Source organism: Hibiscus syriacus, unplaced genomic scaffold (assembly GCF_006381635.1).
Source record: "Hibiscus syriacus cultivar Baekdansim isolate YM2019G1 unplaced genomic scaffold, ASM638163v2 tig00117005_pilon, whole genome shotgun sequence".
NCBI classification, from domain to species: Eukaryota; Viridiplantae; Streptophyta; class Magnoliopsida; order Malvales; family Malvaceae; genus Hibiscus; species Hibiscus syriacus.
Genome location: NW_024063519.1, coordinates 2,607,610 through 2,629,574, shown reverse-complemented (window position 1 = coordinate 2,629,574; position 21,965 = coordinate 2,607,610). Strand labels below are relative to the sequence as shown.

At 33.9% G+C, this 21,965-nt stretch overlaps 1 protein-coding gene across 1 annotated transcript; it reads left to right on the top strand.

Annotated features, from left to right (window-relative positions):
• Nucleotides 1–4,381, top strand: LOC120195106 (phosphatidylinositol 4-phosphate 5-kinase 1-like). Its single transcript, XM_039197212.1, is given in 9 exon segments — nt 1–412; nt 415–1,358; nt 1,448–1,612; nt 1,816–1,981; nt 2,205–2,315; nt 2,413–2,606; nt 2,712–2,846; nt 2,949–3,038; nt 3,703–4,381. Coding segments are annotated over 9 exon segments (2,277 nt in total). The 5' UTR covers nt 1–244; the 3' UTR covers nt 4,007–4,381.
• The last annotated feature ends 17,584 nt before the right edge of the window (nt 4,382–21,965 follow it).

Below are 21,965 nucleotides of genomic sequence, written 5' to 3'. Positions count from 1 at the left end.
TTCTGTTTGTGTGTTGGTAGGATTCCCATTCCCAACTCTCCCTCTCCAAACAGCACAAAAGCACCAAACGAAAGAGAAAGAAAAGGAGAAGTTGGCCACAAAAGAGAGGAAAAAATACATAGCATTAGCCGGAGCCGGAAATGCTTAATTTGCCGGCGTGGTTTAGAGTTCGGGAATGCAGTAGCTAAGTGGAAAACGAGGAGATAGATAGTATTAGACAGAAAAGGATTGGAGTAAAGAAGAAATGGACGGAGCACTGTTCAATGAGCAGAGTAACGTCGTGTTACACGCCAAGAAGATATCCGACGAGGAAAAGAAGAAGGACCATCTGGTGGTTGCTTTTACGAATCCTACGGCTCACCATCACCGGAGCCGGTCTCAAGCTGCTACACGGCGCGTGACTCCACCACTATTGCTGCCTCCTTCGTCACCGCGGGATCGGGAACCACTATCGAGAAATTCCTACCTAACGGTGATCTCTACATCGGTAACTTCTCAACTAACGCGCCGCACGGATCCGGAAAGTACCTTTGGAAAGACGGGTGCATGTATGAAGGGGAGTGGCGTCGTGGGAAAGCCTGCGGGAAAGGGAAGTTATCTTGGCCGTCTGGAGCCACTTTTGAAGGTGATTTCAAGTCGGGACGGATGGAAGGATTCGGAACGTTCATCGGATCCGACGGAGACATGTACCGTGGGTCGTGGAGTTCCGATCGGAAACACGGCCACGGCCATAAACGTTATGAAAATGGGGATTTCTACGAAGGATCATGGAGGAAAAACCTACAAGATGGGCATGGTCGTTACATTTGGAGTAACGGGATCGAGTACGTTGGTGAATGGAAAAGCGGCGTTATCTTTGGTCGTGGAGCACTGATTTGGGCGAACGGAAACCGTTACGATGGGCAATGGGAAAACGGTATGCCCAAAGGAAACGGAATTTTCTCTTGGCCGGACGGAAGTTGTTATGTCGGAGCCTGGAACGAAAATAACATGAAGAGAACTCAACAACTGAACGGGACGTTTTATCATGGGAACGACGGGAAGGAGCATTCTCTAAAAGGAGGGGAGAGTTTAGTGCTTATGCCGAGGAAAAGATCATCCGTTGATGGAAGGGGAAGCCTAGGGGAAAGGAACATGAATTTCCCCAGGATTTGCATATGGGAAAGCGATGGTGAAGCAGGAGATATTACTTGTGATATAATTGATAATGTGGAAGCTTCAATGATTTACAGAGATGGGTTTAGGCAATTTAGAAGGAATCCTTGTTGTTTTAGTGGAGAAATTAAGAAGCCAGGACAATCTATTTCCAAAGGCCACAAGAATTACAACTTAATGCTTAACTTGCAATTGGGTATCAGGTGAATACCCTAGGAAGCTTTTGGTGAATATATGTTTCTAATATTTGGATTTGTGGGTTTAATATTTTCTGCGAATTTTTTTGCTGTAGGTATTCTGTTGGAAAACATGCCTCTATTATGCGGAATTTGAAGCCGAGAGATTTTGATCCCAGGGAGAAGTTCTGGACGAGGTTTCCAGTTGTAGGATCAAAGCTCACGCCTCCTCATCAATCTCCGGAGTTCCGTTGGAAAGATTATTGTCCGGTGGTGTTCAGGTATGCTGCTTTGCTTTTATTTAGTTGAACATCTGTTCTTTGTTTAAAATTTGTTGGATTATCTTCAAACTTTGAGGACAAAGGTGTTCCTGGGAATGATCTCGCTTGGTTGCATACAAGTATCAAGTATTCCTTGATATGTTTAAATGTTTTTTTTAATTGCTTTTTGCTGCAATGGTGATTTGATTCCGGGTTTCTTGTAGACATTTGAGGGAGCTATTCCAAGTGGATCCTGCTGATTACATTCTAGCTATTTGCGGCAATGATGCCCTTAGGGAGCTTTCTTCTCCGGGGAAGAGTGGAAGCTTCTTTTACCTCACTCAAGATGACAGATTTATGATAAAGACAGTAAAGAAATCTGAAGTCAAGGTTTGTTTCCAACCCGTTTGACTTAATGTGGAAGTTGCTCCGTGTCTTGTTGCACTAATTTCTCAAATCGTATTCATTAAAATTGGAAAATTGTTTGCTTCTGAATTTACAATTCACTTTAATTGGTTGATTCTGAATTTCCAATTTACTTTATTGGTTAAACTAACATTTTCTCTTGGTAGGGATGTCTAGACCGATTTAAATGTTTTATTAACTGTTTCAGGTCTTTATAAGAATGCTTCCGAGCTACTACCAACATGTTTCTCGATATGAAAATTCCCTTGTGACGAAATTCTTTGGCGTGCATTGTGTCAAACCTATAGGTGGCCAGAAGGTATGTGTTTGAAATAAATAAAAACTGAAGTGTATTCATTCTTATTCAAGGCTTAGATCACTGAGAATTTAACTCACTTGCTGTATAATGATGTCAGACCCGGTTCGTTGTGATGGGGAATATGTTTTGCTCTGAGTATCGAATTCATAGACGGTTTGACCTCAAAGGATCTTCCCATGGCCGCTCAACTGATAAGCCAGAAGAGGAAATTGATGAAATCACAACCCTAAAAGACCTGGATCTTAATTATGTGTTTCGCCTCCAGCAAAATTGGTTCCAGGAACTCATGAAGTAAGCTATATTTCACTCCTTCCATTCCATATCTTCTTATACTGTCATGTCAGTTTGTCTGCATATTTATTTTTAATGTTATACAACTAAATGGTGGCATGGCAGGCAAATTAATCGAGATTGTGAGTTCTTGGAGGCTGAGCGAATTATGGATTATAGTCTTTTGGTTGGAATACACTTTCGGGATGATAATAGAGGTGAAAAAATGGGGTTATCACCGTTTCTCTTGCGGACAGGTAAGTTGATAAACAAATGTACTATTTCATATGAAATTTGAAAGGATATTTTTTGTTGTTGAAATAAGTATAGGGATTGGCATCTTCTTGCTCTTTGTGCAGGCAGGAAGGATTCATATCAAAATGAAAAGTTTATGCGTGGATGTCGTTTTCTTGAAGCTGAGCTACAGGACATGGATCGGATTTTAGCTGGCCGGTATGTTTTGTTGTTTTGATGATATTTGCAATTCAAGTTATTTCCTTATTACAGATGTGGGATTAAGCAAAGCCCCCATGATGCTTAGAATTTAAATTTCTTAGTCAACTGTTGGTTGCATGACTTGTTACTAATGGGTGTAAAGTTTATGCGGGGTTTGGTCTTAATGTTGCTGATATTTGATCATATTCCATGAAATGATTGATGTCTGATAGATATTGTAGGTACAAGTCAGTTTTTTTTTCGTTTTTTGTGGGGGAATGTAGCCATTGTGGTCCTCTATGATCATAGATATGAACCGGGGGTTTCCTTGATTTTTTGTTGCCCGTTGTTTTGTTTCTAAGAAATGATTCATGAACTTCGTGGATGAGAATGGAGAGCACGACTGAAGGTTCCACAAAATATCACTAGCTATGTCTCTTTCTAATGTAATGACTTTGATACATCACAATATGACATGCCTTAGTGAAAGATGATTTTGCATGCAAGAAAATTCAGGGAATTGGATCCGAAGGGCTCATGTTTAGTATGCAATTTGAATTTTTCTAGCACTGTATTTATTCCTCTTGGTTGTGATTTGGTATTCAAAGAAAACTTAAGATTTTGATTAGAAGATCAACAGCATGTCTTAATTTATATTTTTTTTGTCCTTTTTTTTTTCCAGGAAACCATTGATAAGGCTAGGGGCAAACATGCCAGCAAGAGCAGAGCGAATGTCGAGAAGAAGCGACTTCGATCAGTATATGCAGGGTGGATCCAGTCACTCATTGCATAGCGGAGAAGTTTATGAAGTGGTCTTATACTTTGGCATCATCGACATCTTACAAGACTACGATATCAGCAAGAAGCTGGAGCATGCATACAAATCATTACAAGCCGATCCTTCTTCTATATCAGCTGTTGGTCCAAGGCTCTACTCGAAGAGGTTTCGGGATTTTATAGGAAGAATTTTCATCGAAGATGGGTAGCATGATGGGAAAGGCAAATTGTAGAATAAAACATCTGCCCCGCCTGTGGTCTGAAAATGCCACTTCAATTTTCCCACGCTCATGCAGACCTGTCACTATTTTCAAGACTCCAAGGGGTACACACTTAAACAAGTCAGTGATTGTGAGTTCGTGGGAATCGTCGATATCGACCTCAATGGGCTTCAAAGGGAAATGCTGATGGCTGAGTTTGAGGGTTATCCCCTGTGCATTAGAAACACGGGGGAGGGGACATAAATTAGGAGTGTTTTGGGGTTCCTTTGTGTTATTTTTCCTTCAATGAAATGTTGTGAAGATTTAGAGGTTCCAGCTTCGAACAGAGAGTTTGAAAGTAGGGTGGGAATAACGGTGTGTATTTAATTGTAGGATTAGGGGGGGGGGATGAAGGGTCAAACTTCAAAGTCGTAAACAGTGGGGGTTGCTTTCTGACCTTTGGTTGGGGACCTTCTTTCACAGTCTGATTTTGCCCAGACCCCCTAAACCACGAGCCTCTGGTAATAAAGTGGGGGCCGTCTCTTTTCTTCAATGCCCTTTATTACAATGAAAAGACTGAAAATGTAATAAATAGAGAAATTACTTTGTACAGCTTTAGGAATTATGGTAAGGGATTTTTCTCGAGAAACAGACGGTGAAAGACGTTAGACAAGAATGAGGAGTACTTGGCACAATTACACAGCTAAGCGTAGGTGGGCGTTTCCTGCCATTGCATGCCTGCAAAGGATAAAAATGTCTATTTGAAAAATAAAATAAAATAGAAACTAGGTCCAACATTTGTACGGTAATTGATCTGATGTGTTCTTGTTGCCTTTCTTTGTTTTCTGTTGGGGTCTTTTTAATTTCAATTGGTTGTCTCGTGCAAGTGTGTTATTTTATTTATTTAACATCTAATTCACGAATTTCATTTTAATTTATGATTTTTAATTATATCTAACGCTTGTGCCACTACCGTTCTTCTGTTTTTTAGTATTGTTATTTAACAATATTAATAATAAAAATGTGATTTTATAAGTTTCTATGCGATTAAAATTTAAAATTAAAATGTATCCTTTAATGCATTGTTAATTCATAGCAATATAATATAAATATTTTTTAATGAAATCTTAAAAGTAAGTATGAATTTTATCTTTGACTAAGAAAACTTTAAAAGTTGTTTGCATTATTAAACGTTGTGATTGATTGATAATATCATAGCATGTTTCGTATATAAATATTAGCACAAATACAAAAATAGTTATTATATGGGTATTAAAATAATATTTTATCAGAGCAAACACATCTGATCTTTGTAATTTTATATTTTTTAGGTCATAAATTTTAGATCTATTAGGAGAACTCTTCTTTTTTTAGAATTTTCTATTCCATTAAAACTAGTATTAAATTTAGATTTAAAAAAAATCTTATTATATGTAATATATTTAAAAGAAAGAGAAAATAACCTCAGTGACCAAAAATGTCTTATAATATACGATTTTAACCAATTTTGTTTGGATTTACCAAAATGACCAACAAATTCGTAAAACGAACTCCAATTTCGTAACCCAGTTTCCAATTTCACAATGCGAATATGTAAATCGCATTGCGATTTTCCAAATTCACAACACAAAAGTCAAATTCGCAACGCGAATTTGTAAAACGTAACACAGAAGTCAAATATTTTTACGCGAAACACAATATTAATTTCGCAACACAAATGCAAACAGTATTATCGCAAATCATCTCTAACCTAAAATCCTAAATCACAACTTAGTCTCATCTTCATCTCTCACTCTCTACGGCGACATTTGTCCCTATTTCCGACGAAATCCGTCTATCTCCATCTCTTAGAGCAACCCTCACAACCATTCACGGTCAAAAATAGAAAATCAACCACCGATGGTTATTTTTTTAATCTCTTATTTTTATTTTGAAATTTTTGTATTATTATTAGATTTTTCTTATATTGATGATAAATTTACTGGTAATTTCAATATGTATAGATTAACCATTTCACTGAGATTACTTAGTAAATTCATTCGGTTGCTACTAATACTGTTAAACTGTTTAGTCTTTAACCCTGTGAAATTAATATTTGTCTTTGTTTTATCTTTTTGTTAAAGAAACCCTAAATTGCAACACCAAATTCACAACGCGAAAATGAAAATCGCAATGCGATTTTAGTTTCGCGTTGCGAATTTAAGTTTCAGAAAATTCTTTTATTCTGCAAATTGAAACTTGAATGAATTGCATTACTTCAACCGAAAAACAAAGACAAATACTAACTTCACAGTGTTGCTAATTTAAGTTTCAAGAATAAACTACTACTCTTTATGTTGTCCTTGAACCTGTTCTAAACCTATATGTTGTCCTTTTAAATGTTTATATAAGTGCTTACTTCTGAAATGTTATCTGATGCATTTTGTGAACTATGATGGAATAATGGCTTGGGTGAATACCGTGCTAGTTTGAAACATATTTGGCATTGTTTTCACTGTTTAATATCATGTCTGTTTATAGTGTATAATTTGTAGTTTTTGGTATATCTAACTGTATGTTTATTGTTTTTGTAGAATTTTTTTTGGTTGTATTGACCTTAAGGAATAAATTAAGCCTAGCCACTAAAATTGCGTCGACGCTTACACCTCTAAAAAGAAAATTGTTTGAGGATACTTGCTTCGGGCCATGGATGAAAGTGCAACATACGGGTGGAGATGCTATGTTGACACATTTGTTTCTTCAGACCATGACTAACGATCTACCCGAGGGGATACAACGTGGTGATGATGAGATATGGTTTCATTTTCCTCCGGCACATACTTGTTTTGGGCGGGAGGAGTTTTGCTTAATCACTGGTCTACGCTTCGGACACGATGATGTAGGTCGGTACACTAGTCATATCACCCGCCCATCATGGTTATCTCAGGTTTTTCCTGAGATAGCAAAGTTGAAGCCGAGTTTACACGTCGACGACTTGAAGAGATTATTTGATAAAGATGGTTTTACTCGGATGGATAACCTTGATGTTGTCCTAGTATGCCATTTATTACTTTTGTATGTCCGCTTTTTAGGCAAATAGGGCAGACAACCTATCTCCGAAGACCTAATATTATTGGTAGAGGACCTAAATGCATGGAACATATTTCCGTGGGGTTCATATCTATAGAAAGCTACCTGGAAGAAGTTGTTGTCTGCCTTTGAGGACCGAAAAAGTTTGCGGGCGATGGTTCTAAATACACTTTGACAGACTTTACTTGGGCCTTTAAGGTAAGAATTTCAATATAATGTTTCCAAAATTATAATTAATTATTTAACAATTACTAATGGTTGTGTATTATATTGTTTTGTAGATTTGGATATTTGAGGCTTTCCCCAGCATGCAGACATATGCGATAAAAAGATCAAATGATATTCCTAGGGTTATTACCTAGAAGAGGATCCGCATGTTGGATTGGGAATATTTACTCCCATATACGACGATGAATGATGTAAGTTAACATACAAATAATACCATATATAAACAAGTTATTACTAGTACATGTTTTACTTTGTTTGAGCTTTTATATTGTTAGGAGGTCAACTATCCATTACAGAGGCTGAGTTTGCCACTGATTGGTGGCAAGCCAGTAAGCGTTTTTTGATGGGACGAATGATGAGCACCCCTCACTTCGAGAGCCATCACCTGATCGGGCCGATTCTACAGCTCGACACCTGGAGCCATCACCTGATCGAACCTCTTCTCCACCTCCACCATCACCTATTCCATCATATTATCGAGCCTCTTCTCTACCATCACCTCATTATAGGTGATCGGCAAAGAGGCCACGACATTTATCTCTCTGTTCTCCACCTCCACGGGATGAGTTAGGGGAATTACGTGATGAGGTCGGTGCTTTGCATCATGAGGTCGGTACTTTACGTGAAGATAATGGTGCATGGCATGATGAGGTTCGATCTTTACGTGGTGAGGTGGATTTTTTACGCGATGACAATGGTGCGCTACACGGTGAGGTATCTACTTTACGTGATGAGGTTATCGCTCTACGCGAGATTGTTTCATTGTTGCAGAATGAGGTTCATACTCTACGCAATGAGGTAAATTTGTTTAATATATACTAAAATGAAAATAACATTTTCTTGGCATTATTTATTTACTGATTTATGTATTAATTTATTTCTGCGGCCCGATAAGGTAGATGCTTTACGTCGGGTTTTTCTTGTACGACATAGTTCACGCATCAGACGTCGTGCACGTGCCATTACGTCTCCGTTCACTCCACTAGTGCCAAGACTCTGTAAGAATAAGCCCGATGCACCTATCATCATTCAAGAGGCTCCTCCTATAGTTCAAAAGGCCCCTCTCATCATCGAATAAGCCCCTCCCACCGTTCAAGAGGCCCCTGTCATCATTCAAGAGGTCCCGCCCGCCGTTCAAGAGCTCGATTCACATGGCATCATATGTCAAAATATTGATAAACCCCTTCCCGTGCCCGATATGATGGATGCGAGTTGGCTTTCGTATTTGTTACCGGCCAGTACCATTCCTCAGTAGGAGAGAGAAACACTACCAGATACAATTACGGATAATACCCTTTGGGCTAAGATCGCAGTTGATTTTTATCTACATGAGCGGAGCAAGGGGTGTTATTCTGACCTATGTCAAATTGACGATGCTATTCATTTGTTTCTTGATCGGCCTTGGTGGGGTATTTTATTAGGGGTTGAAGATAATGGCTATCTCGAAGGGGTGGTAAGTCTTATATTCTTCTTATATTGCATTTTGATTATTTTTTTTAAATTATTAATAAATTCACTAATATATTTATTTTTTTATAAAATAACATATTGATGCATGGGTGTCACGTCTTCTAATAATAAGGAAATTGAGGAAAAGAAATAATCGATGGACTATTATGCCGACGTCTTTTCACGCAGCTCACTTGAAGGATCAGAGAGATGCTTCATATACGTTGGGTAATGGAAAAGCTAAACTTTATCCTGCGTGGTGGGAGGTCGATAAGGTTAGTATTTATTTTTTGAATATTTTAATGGTTTTCATAAATTTTATTTGATGTGCACAATTATTTATGATTGCAGGTGTTTATCCCTGTTTTGGAACGTCGTCATTGGCTTATCGTCGAGCTTCAGCTCCCATCCCTGAAGACAATGGTATATGACAACATGTTGAATTACATACCATTGTCTGATTTGAGAGATATTATTACAAAGGGATGGAGCGATCATTTGGCTAAATACTTGGATGCGATTGATTATTGGACAAATTCTGGAAACAAGAAGCCAAAGAAGTTCAAAATTACAATGATCAGAGACAAGACTGCGCCACAACAAACGCAGGGAGCCAGAGGGGATTGTGGTCCTCTCGTATGCTTGTGCTTGGAACGTTTGACGACATGAAGTAAACAATATCTACCTCCCACAGATAGAGATAGAGGTGCAGTAGGATTGTGGTTTCGGTATTATATGGTCAGATTGATATATACGAGACGCTGCCTACCTGCATCCGCGTGCTGAAAGTGTGCATAAACAATTGGTAAGTTTGAGCAAGTGTTGTTAACATATATACTCTTTAATTGGTTTGAAAATATTTGGTTAAGTACCTAGAATTCAGTAATTTGTTGTTTGTTGGTTTTAGATGTGTAGAAAGTGTTGTTTGAGCAAATGTTTGGTTTCTACAAGTTAATCCTGAAGTGAGCTGCGTGAAATTGATGTATTTGTGCATAAACAACAGTCTGAGGTACACTTTTTTTGCTTTGTTTAATTGAATTTTACATTGAAAGTTGATTATTGATGAGAAAATAAGATTTATTTTTTGATTAATTGATTTGTAAAAGTTGATTTGTTTAATTTGAAGTGTAAATAAGAATTATTTTTTTGCTTGTTTAATTGATTTGTAAAAGTTGATTTGTTGTTTCTAAAAAATTCAATATGCATTATGTTTGAAGGGAAAAAAACATATTGAAGGTACAAATTCGCAACGCGAAAGTCAAATTCGCAACGCGATTTTCGGTTTGCGAATTTGACTTTTGCATTGCGAATTTGGCTATCGCAACGCTTATTTCGTGTTGCGAATTTGACTTTCGCGTTGATCGCAACATACAACATCAAGTTATATATAACATCAAACACATTCCAAGCTATAAATACAAGCTAAGGACACTTGAAGAAGCAAGAGAACAACTATCCAAGCAAGAGAACAACTATCCAAGCAATCAAACACAAGAGAAAATCCCAACATGATAACAACTGAACAGATCATAACAATATGCATTCACACATAAAATACACATAATACAACGTTTGCATTTAAAAATCACCTAAGTTAATAAGTCCCAAAAGGTGAAGCCGGTTGTGATTGAGATTTTGATTTCTCTTGCGATTTTGATTTCCTTTTGCTTAGCACCATATGAGCTTTGGATTTTGATGAGGATCCATTTTTTGGTAGAGGAAAAGATGATTGTGATGGCACTGGTGATCCACAGGTCAACCTTGTATGACCACTTTCCTTGCACCGACTATATGTCGATATCCTCTTCTCTTCACCCTTAGACGGTATACGATCGTGAGTTTTTGGTCGGCCAGGTAGCCTGCTATCCATGACTGGTGGAAAAACTGTTTGTAATTCATATGTTATATCCCACTCAGAAGGATATGGACATGGGTAGACAATCTCGGCATAAGTCTGTCGATATACTTCTGTAATGTAGCAATCCATAACGTATGCGCTTGAATCATCTTGGTTTAGACGAAGAGCAACTTTTATAATATGGCCACACGGATAACCAATGTTTGCCATTTCTTACAACTACACGTCTTTGCATTTAGATCGATAAGCCCATTTAAGTTATTATCCAATACTTCAAACAAAGTGTTTGAACATGGTTCAACTCTCCGTGACGTTAACTTCACAACACGTTTCGTTATCTTTTTTTCAGTCCATGGTGTAACACGACGTTCCAATGTTCCTGTAAATTTAAATAAATAATACTTAGTAAAATATATTAAATATGATAAGTTACGAATTTAAAGAAATAATACCTACATGATTTCTTTTCTTATAGTACCACTGTTGAATAGAGGCTCGAAAAAACTCTATTAACATAGTAATGGGTAATTTTCGGGAATGACGACTTAGAGCGTTGATTGATTCTGCACTATTAGACGTCATGAAACCATATCTTGCTCCAAGTTGATGTACTCTTGACCATCTTTCAAACCCGACATCTTCTAGTGTTTGAGCACATTGAGGCAAAACACGTCTTAAACAATTTATATGCTTATTAAAATCCACTTCCTAATAAACTTTTACAGCCTTCCAATATATCCATTTGTGATTTTTTGTACCAGCAGACCTTGATTTTAGATTTCTGTACAAATGAACACCACAAACTCCATGAAAAGCATATGGGAAACACCTTCTAACAGCGTTGTCAATTGAGTTTGCCGTATCGAATATGATTGTCAGATTGCTAATAGGACCTATGCAATCCCTAAGATGCCCCATAAACCATATCCATGAATCAGAGGTTTCAGATTTGCCAACCCCGTAAGTTATTGGCAGTATCCCATTGTTAGCATCCATGGCTACTGCTAATAAGTTTACTCTAAGGTATCGACCTTTCAAATGTGCTCCGTCAACTATAATAACTAGGCGCATGCAAGTAATAAACGAACGAATCTACAAAATCATATACACAAGAAATATAATCATTTAAATGTGAAATGCATGCAACTAACAAAAATGAGTCAACAAAATTATAATTATTTACTAACTGCAACACCAATGGCGATAAATAGCAACTCAAAGGGTCCATCTCTATCTGTTTTGATATGAGTTACTGACCCAGGATTTTTCAGCTTTAAATTGTGACAATAAGTCGACGTTGGGCAAACGATGCTTCTGGTGACCCCCTCAACAATTCCAATGCATAACATTTGGCTCTCCAAGATTGAGAATATGAGATACTAATCTTGAACCGAGCATTCATGTCAATCATAATTTCATGTCCCCGATATACCCTTCTATTCAAAAACATTAACTCAGCCAGAAAACCACCCAACACCTTTTTGTTTGCATGTCTATGGTGAGGAAAAACTTGGGTTCTTGAACATGTATGTTTATTAATAAAAGTCCTAACTTGAAACATTTCGCAATCTTTTATCCTCTTTGCAATCATACGCCACGTACAGTTTTTGTCAATCATATACCTTGTTTCGAAACGATCTTTGCTTGATTTGTTAACTTTTAGTTGATAGCCATCTTCCACACATTTCGTATACAAAGCTATCTTCAAGTCTTCCTTTGTATCAAAACAATCATCTTTCTTGATACGAATAACTTTTGTGTAACAATCAACTGCTATCTTTATCAACTCTTCTTCCGGTATCTGAAGTAATTCTGGCATATTCCAGTTATACTCCCGTGGCATTTTTTTTCTTTTTTCTTTCTTCGGGGACTTCTTTTTCTTCTTCTTCTTCTTCAGGGTTATATGAATTACAGAATGAATGTTCAACATGTTCATTCACAGTCGTAACTTCCTCCTCATTATCATCAACAACATCTTCCTCGGCAGCGGCTGTTTCATCATCAAAATTCGGGTATTGACCATCAAAATCATTACAGGGTATGTTTCTTCTTCCATCACATCATCAAAATCCGAGTATTGACCAAGATCAAAGTCCGGGTATTGACCAAGATCAAAGTTCGAATACTGACTAGTACTCATAATTTTTTCTGTTGGCTTATAATCGTCTAACTGATCAATATGAAAACTGGAATTTGGTGTTGAAAGTTGATTGGTATTGGAAATGTGGTGAACCAAAATTTGCTTGGTGATGAAATTGTGGTGGAACCATTAAATTTTGGGTTGAAGAACTTAGTTGATTACTACCGCTACTGACCCAACTTAACTACTTCTAGGTTCAACAACATACAATGTAACATCATCTTCTTGCGAAACACTAATGTAAGCAATGAATCGTTCAACATCTTCATTGTCGGTTAACAAATAAACTTTACCTTTTCTCTGATAAGATAGCCTAAATCCACTTAGAGGCTCTAAATTCAATTTCTTTGCAACACATAACATTAGAGTTTCATAAGTTAACTTTTTTAAAGAAAATTTTAGTTGAAGATTCATGGGTAAAGACACATATTGTAAAACACCATGAACATTCTCCCATGACCCTCCAAAACACAAATCTATCCAAACATGATCAACATTAGATGATTTCATTCTACAAATTGTAAATTAATTTACTAAACAAATGAGCTATAAGCTAGATATCATCACTAACTTAGAGAAAAACATACCTTTATTAAGTTGATAGTTGATAATTTGAGAGAGAAATCATTGAAAAATTATATAGAAATAAAATTATGTAAAAAAAGAAAATTAGAGATGGGGAAGGATGTCGTTGGATATAAGAACGATGTCGCCGGAGAGAGTGATAGATGGAGATGAAATTAGTTGCGATTTAGGGATTTAGGTTATGAGTTGTTGCTGCTGCGTTGTTATATACCCAAAACATTTGTGTTACGAAACTAAATTCGTGTTGCGAATTTGAAATTCAGTTGCGAATTTGAAATTCCGCATTGCGAATTTGACTTTTGTGTTACGAATTTGACTATCGCGTTGCGAATTTGACTTATGTGTTACGATTTACAAATTCGCGTTGCGAATTTGACTGTCGCGTTGCGAATTTGACTTTTGTGTTGTGAATTTGACTATCGCGTTGCGAATTTGACTTCTGTGTTACGATTTACAAATTCGCGTTACGATTTACAGATTCGCGTTGCGAATTTGGAAAATCGCAATGCGATTTACATATTCGCGTTGCGAAAATGGAAACTGGGTTACGAAATTGGAGTTCGAGTTGCGAATTTATTGGTCATTTTGACAAATAAAAAAATTAATTAAAACCATATATTATAAGACATTTTCGATTACTGAAATTATTTTCTCTATAAAAAAACAATCGACTTAATTTAATTTAGTTGGCTATAAATTGATTTTTCTTCTAATTTTAATTTAATAACAGGCAAAAAGATAGAATGGGAGAGAAGAAAATGCAGGCTTTCTTTTTTGGGTCAAGGCAAGCAGAGCAGACATTTCATTTACTCCAGTTTTTTACTTTATTAATTGAAAGGTCGTAATTTCCCAGCAAATTTAGCTTTGGGCAATAAAAACAAACTTATCTTTCTATTTTTAAAACCAAAAAATAATTTAGGAAAAATACTAATACGAGAGGAAGTTTTGTAACAGACGGCATCATAAGGCAGGGAAGTGACAAGAAACCCTCTCTGTAACCTAAGAAAGCTGCAGCGACAACTCATTAATATTTCTTGTAACCTATTTTTCTGAGGTTTTCAGCCAAAAAAAAAGAGATGGAAATTCTGAAAACTGCTTTATCGTTATAATGTGACTTGCTGGCTACAGCAGCACTGTGTAACTAATTTTGCTCGTATCATTTTATTCATTCTTTTCAAGTTCAACCCATTATTAATCTATACCAAATGCTCTCAAGACAATAAATTGGATACATTCATCTATCAATAAAGAATAAAAATAATTGTATATATCGTCATGATTTATTAAACTAATAATCAGCATATTCATATCATAAAACTAAATTACGCATGAATACAAAGCAATAGGTCTAAAACAATAACATGTGCATGTGCCGGCGAGCACCTCCCTCGATACAAAAAAAAATGTCAACATTTGTAGGCAATCTCATTGTCTTGGTGCACATCCCTGGACGGACCAAACCTTTTAAGTTTTTTAACTCGTATATAGTACCAAGACAATCGGCCAGCCATAAAAAATGTCGAACCTACCTATATAATTTTCATACCATTTCCCCCTAGCACCATCGCATGTAAACAAGAACAGACTACGTAATGTTTCCCAACTCTTGGACAATCCACACTGCCTTCTGGCATGTCCTCCATGGAATCGCCAATCTTTTTCCCTACACGATGACAGCTAATACCTGCTAGGCTATCTGATATCAATTTATTAAAACGAGTACTAAAAAGTATATATTTTAGAAGGAAGGTGGAGAGGTAATGATCCGTGGTAAAGTTATGATAATTAAGGAAGGAGGTGACTGTTCACGTGCAGATAGTAGGTATGTTTTGCCTTCAAAAATGAAGTCTGGTTTTAATTAAGATGGCCCCTTTCGGCTTTGGGTTAAATGCATGCCTTGAAAACAACCCCTCATTACCGCATTAACCCAACTATATGCATATGGCCAGATTAATTAATCTTCATATAACACCACTTGTTTGGGTGAAGCTTCGAATTTCTCTTGGCCCCTCCACTATATTCAAGTTTTGGGATCACATAATTATTAGAAACTCGGTTAATTAAATCCATTCTAGGGGTTTTGGTGGATACCTACACTATAAGAGAGCCTTTTTCAAAGGCATTTTCTTTCATTTGAAACAATAGTCTTTTGGCAGAATTTTTTAAAGTTGACAATTTATCTTATTGTTAGTTATTTATTTTCTTTTTTTATTTTAAAATTTAAGTATAGAAAAATACTTTTTGGAAGGAACAGACATAAGAATTTATATAAAAAGGTGTAAATTTAAGAAGTCATATTAAAATTTGTAGGGTACAAAATTAGATAATAATAAAAAAACCCTAAATTATTAGAGAATTTAAAATTTCTAGAAGTACGATGGCATCCAGCACCCTATCAGTCCATCTTTATTTTTTTTGGTAATCAATAAGGATTAAATCTAGAAATTGCATGGGATGAGAGTGGGTCAAAAAAAATGGAAGACCAAAGAAATACACAGGATAAGATGAAACGTTACGTGTAGTTTTTTTATTAGTTTGAGTTATTACGATGTATTATCTGTTTAGAGTTTATTTATTTATTAATAATATGTATACACTTTGTAAAAGGATGGAGTTAGGATTCTAGTTGGGAAAGGATAATATAATTTTTTTTGAAAGTATAAGAAAATTCATAATTATCTCATAAATATTTAAATTATATAATAAATTTAATATAAATAAATATTTTTGGCTTGATTGGGGACAACAGCTCAAGCTTAAGATATTTAAAAATAATAATATTCATCATTAAAATTGGTTAATGAATTGAATATTCCGAGTGGTCTTAACTTGAGACATGTAGCCGAACATTATATCTCAAATGATCCAAGACCAAAACTCTCACATAATGACATTGATTAGACTTAATGTCCTACAATTCTTTTAAATGTGGCTCCATCCCATGTCGGGAAAAAGCGATAACAACACCAGACATGAGTCTTGTTTAGAGGGGGACATGGTCTCCCCCGCCCCATATTTCATTTCCTTTTTTCTTATACACCACTTATTCTTATAGACCACTTATTCACACTTCAACTACCCATATCATATCATAATCCATGAAAGTAAACCGGTATGACGGGTGCGGACACCACTCCCTTATCATCATATTCACCTAATATTTTCATATTCACTACCAACCCACTACCCAAGATGAGTAAAAAAATTTAATCCACATCCGCCTACGCGAATACATTCTCAAATCCACCCCACCCTCACTACCCAACTGGATACCTACTACCCATCTCATATTCGTCTGTATCTGCCCGTACCCATCCATACCCATCAATTTGAGATAGAAGAAACAGTTGTATCCAATTCTAAAAATGTTTATACCCTAACATTAGGTTAAATTACAAGTCATATCCTATAAAATCTTAAGATTTATATAATAGTTTCTAAAATTATATCTAAATTCATAATGATCCAAATTTATATGCTGGATATTTATGTAATAACCCAAATTTTGACTAGCGACTAAAATGTAAGTTTTGAAAGTTTTGTGACTAAAGTGTAAATTTTGAAAAGTTTAGGGACCAAAAATATAATTTTGAAAAGTCATATATTTTAGCATGTAAATGAATAGTTTGGCCTAGAACAAGGATTTTCGTGAGAATCAGATTTTCGGTACTCGATTTGTGTTAAAAGCTGTAAAGCGATAAAGTTCAGTTAAGGATGTTAGAAAATAGTTGGAAATATTATTTACATATTTAAGATCAAAGAAATTTGGCTCAGAACGGTGTAATTTTTCAGATTTAGTTGAACATTGGAAATTTAGTGACTAAAATACAATTTTCAAATTATATGGCCAAAGTGAAAATTCAAAGTCAAGTTTGTTCATCTTTGACCAATGAATATTTTAATGGAAGATAATATAATGACATTTGGTAATTTTCAAGTTTCATAATGGTATTTTTGTAATTTCTCATTAATTGAATATTAAATTCAATTATATTATATTAATGTCAAGTGTTAAGAATATTATATACTAGAATAATCAATGGAAAAACAATATTTTCAAATCTTTTTCTCTCTAAGGCCGAAACCACCAGGCACCAAGGTAAGATTTTTTTAAGCTTACATGCTAAGTTGTGAAATAGATAATTAATCTACATGAAATTCTCTATCATTTGGTACCAATATTTAATGGTGAAGATGCTTGTGTGTTGAGATTGAGAATTAGGGTTTATGATGATTTTTGGAGTTTGAAGAATTGAAAAAGAATTTTGATGTTTTTAAGGTTGGAGATTAATTCTAAGATATGTATGATGATTAATTTGATGTGTACATGTTTGTATACTATTTTGGCTTAATTAAGCTTTTTAGAAATGTTAGGATTTTGATGTAATTTGATGTTATTATAGTTAGAATAGCATGAACTTAATTTAAGAAAGTTGAATTTATGCTTGAAATGAAATGAAAATCAAATCTTAAAAGACTTGTTATAATATTCAGCCATAAGGGGAAGTCATGAGAATGGAAAGGGAATTTAGGGCATGTTGTTGTCAAAATCACAGCTAGGCAGTGACACATTCATTTCCAGAAGGGGTGAAAGAGATTGATGGTAAAGTTGTGATGACTGACTCAAAAAACTATGCTTAGGTTAGCTAAACAACCATTTTAATCACATATGGACACCCAACTCAGTTTGGATCTACATTGTTGGACTAGAGAAATTATCCAACAAAATGGCTTCCAATGAGAAAAACAAGAAGACGTGACTTATCATTCATTTTACAATTTTTTATTAATATACGATTAAGTTGATACTTTTAAAACATAAAATTTATATATACAATTTAAATTATCATTAATACAAGTCACACATATATAAATTTATTTTTTAATATTAATTTCTCTTATATTACCTTTTAAATATTTTTAACTCCTATTTTCATTTATAAATAAAGATAATTTTTTATTTTTTAAAAAAATTGTGATCAATAAATTAAGGCTTATATCACAAATAAGTCCCTAATGTATATTTTCTTTCATTTAAGTATTTAAAGTATTTTTGGTCAAAATAAGCACCTAACATTATCTTTTTTTTTTATCAAAATAGACACCTAAAGTATTTTATGCCGAAATAGGTACCTAAATTATTCAAACTTTTCCTTCCAAGTTTTAAATAATTTTACATGTGGTATTAATTAGAGAATACTTTAAGTACTTAAATGAAAAAATTAAAATACTTTAGGTACCTATTTTGACCAGAAAGATAACTTTGGGTACTTGTTTTCACCAAAAAAAAATACTTTAGGTACTTAAATAAAAAAGATGATATACTTCATGTACTTATTTGTTTTATAAGCCATAAAGTAAATATTAAGATCAAATGTTATAGTTTTTTCATTTTCTTTATAGAAAATTTTAATGGAGGATTTATCAAAAAAAATATTATGAATCTACATTTATTCCATAGAATCAAGTATAAATAAACATAATTTAATATAATGATAAAATGAAAAATAATTATTGTTAAAAATATTTTCTATATTTATTACTAAAATAAAAATTTCAATTCCTCAACTGCTCATAATAAATCCATCTACTAAACATTAGGGTAAAATTCAGTAAACTACAATCTTAACAAGAGGGCTAGTTCCTTCCTGTGTGGTGACTGGTGAGGGGAAAAATACAGGGCTTTATACAGTTAAAAGTGGATATAAACTACTATTATCAGCAATACACAGCCTAGTCTCGAAACCCAGCTCTAACAAGATTCTGAAGGCCCAAAATCTCTTTTTTTTGGGTCAATAGACTCACCATCTCATGATCTACATAGCCTTTTGTATCAAAACCAAAATAATTTATGGCTTAAAATTTGTGAAATATTTATGTTGGGGCATCTCCAGCACTGCTCCAGTGTGGCTCATATCTCCACTTTGGAGTGGTCTAGCCCATCACCAATCTGCAGCTCTATTGTGACGATCTGTAACAGTGCACGCCAGATGTGGCATTGCACTGTAGCTGCACCACATTTATTTATTTTTTGTAATTTTTCTGTTTTTTTTTTATAAATTCAAGTAGATTAAATTGCAAGATAATAAAAATACATTGAAATTAGATAAATGAACATACTAATTTTTTAAACATAAAAACTACAACAAACATAAAAACATAGAAAATACTAATAAAACTCAAACAACATTTTAACCAACAACCCAATCACAACAATTAAAATATATAATTAGGTAACTTATATTTTTTCGCATTATTATTATGAATTATAATTTTCTTATTTATTTGTATTTTCACAATGTTATTTATGAATGTTTTATTTTTGCTTTTTATCTTGATATTTATTAGAAATGTATATATTTTATTTTATATTTACAAAATCAATATTATAATAGTTAAATATTGTGAATAAAGTAGAGTTAGTTGTAATGTAGAGATAGTGTTGGAGATGAATTACTGTTTCATCTTTAGAGTAGAGATAGAGATGTTATAGAGTAGAGATGATAACTGGAGATGATCTTATAGCATAGGACCACGAGCATTTGTACATAGGGGACTCGACTATATGACCTTAAACTTATAGCTTATTAAATGTGGAAGATGGTACTCAAAACAATATTAATCTTTGATGTGGATCTGATCGATTATTCAACGAATGATCTTTTATATATATTTTTTAAAAGAGTCCGAAGATCCTTTAATGATTATATATATAAAAGATAAACAACCATTAACACTTGTGACTTGGATGTTATTATCCGGTTCAATGGCGAAGCAATGAAGTAACAAAGGTAAGTCATGAACCCCTTAAATGTGTACTTAGATATGTAATAGAATCTTATTTTCTTTAAAGATTTTGGATTCGAGTAACTATATCTATAGAATGTGTGTACATTATAATTTGACTAAGAAAATTTTAACACTACCTCATAATCAACCCTAACTATTCAAAAAATATATATTTTATTTTATATTGAAGTGCCCTTATTCCAGCAAAATCACGAAAAGTATTGTAAACACAGTTTCCAGTTTATATGTCAAACTTAATTAGCCCCTTATTATAAGCATTAAATTTAATTTTTGATTTTCTTTTGAAAGGATTTAGATGAAAAGCAAAGACTCCGTGGTAAAAAAATTATTGTTATTTATTTGTCGATGCGATTAAATTTGTTTGTATCTATCGTTGTTCGAGTTTTTGTTACATTTTTTATCTTTCATTGCATGATCCTTACGTGATCTTAAGTTGTTAGTTTTTGTGTCAACATTTTAGAAAAATATTATAATTACGTGCTTAATTTATGATTATGGTTTCATTGTAATTTGAGATTTTTTTAATAACAGAGTTAGTGATTTTTTTAAAAGGGAAGGATTTAGATAGGTATACTATCTATTTTTTTCATGGATTTCATTATTGTTAGTTATAATTATTTTTTGTATAATTTTTTATTTATCTTTAAATTATTTTAACTGGCTGATTTTGTCCACGACTACACCTGATTTTACCTTGATCTGTTTCTTGTATTTTATTGATCATTATTTATGTTTTTATAGTATAAAAAGCTATTTATGTTTTTAAGTAAAAAAAAAGGAAAATAAACTTTGGATAAAGGCATTTATTAACAAAATGATAGTAGGGAAATACTACATATTTATTTTGAAAAAAAAATTAAAATTTAGATCAATGTGAATGAAAAATCAAAAGGATGACCACTTTGTATTCACTTTCTATATATGTAGTAAGATCCACAACAACATGCACTACTGATCTTCGTTTCCATGCACGCAAATTTGAAAACACCCAATGTATTTTCATATATAGGTATTGACACGAAGGCACAAATATATAACTTTACTTTAAAGAATAAAATTTTAAAATTTTAAGATGAGATAACTTATAATTAAACAATGAAAACAAATTACTATTTTTTTTGAAATAAAAGTAGTTAAATTTATTAATAAAAAAGAAAATCGAAAATTATAATAAAATTTACGATAAAAAATCATAAATTGGATACATAATTGAGAAATTCTTCTAAAACTATTAAGAAACTAGTCACTCAAGATCATATTAGGATCACACAGGAAAAGATGAAAATCTTATCCATAAAAACTCGAACAACGGGTAGATATGAACATATATGACTACTACAACGAACCAACCCTAATATGAGATTTAAACTATTGAAAGATCACCGACAAAATGCAAATCAAAGCCAAGTATCACGAGATAATTAATTGCGATATCAAATTACGTATACAAATCCAATTCGAGAGTCCAAAGCAAAGAAGATCAACGAGATAACAAATAAGAATCATCTTAAATAGGATATCAAATCCAACTCTATAAGAAAAAAAAAGCGTGCCAAAAGACAGAGAAAAAATATATTATTAAAGCATAAAAACAGAGTTATTCTAAAAGAAAAAGAAAAAAAAGGGGGCAAATATACGACCTAAAAAGAAAATATTGACCACTGCTACCAGCATGCTGGTGTCACCACCTGTTATGAAAGAGAAAAGAGACAGGGCAGAGAGATAAAAAACAAATTATTAATTATTAAACTAAATATTATATATTTATTATTTTAAACTTAAGTATTAAATTTTAAACAAAGTTCGGTTTAAAATTTTAATCTTTAACA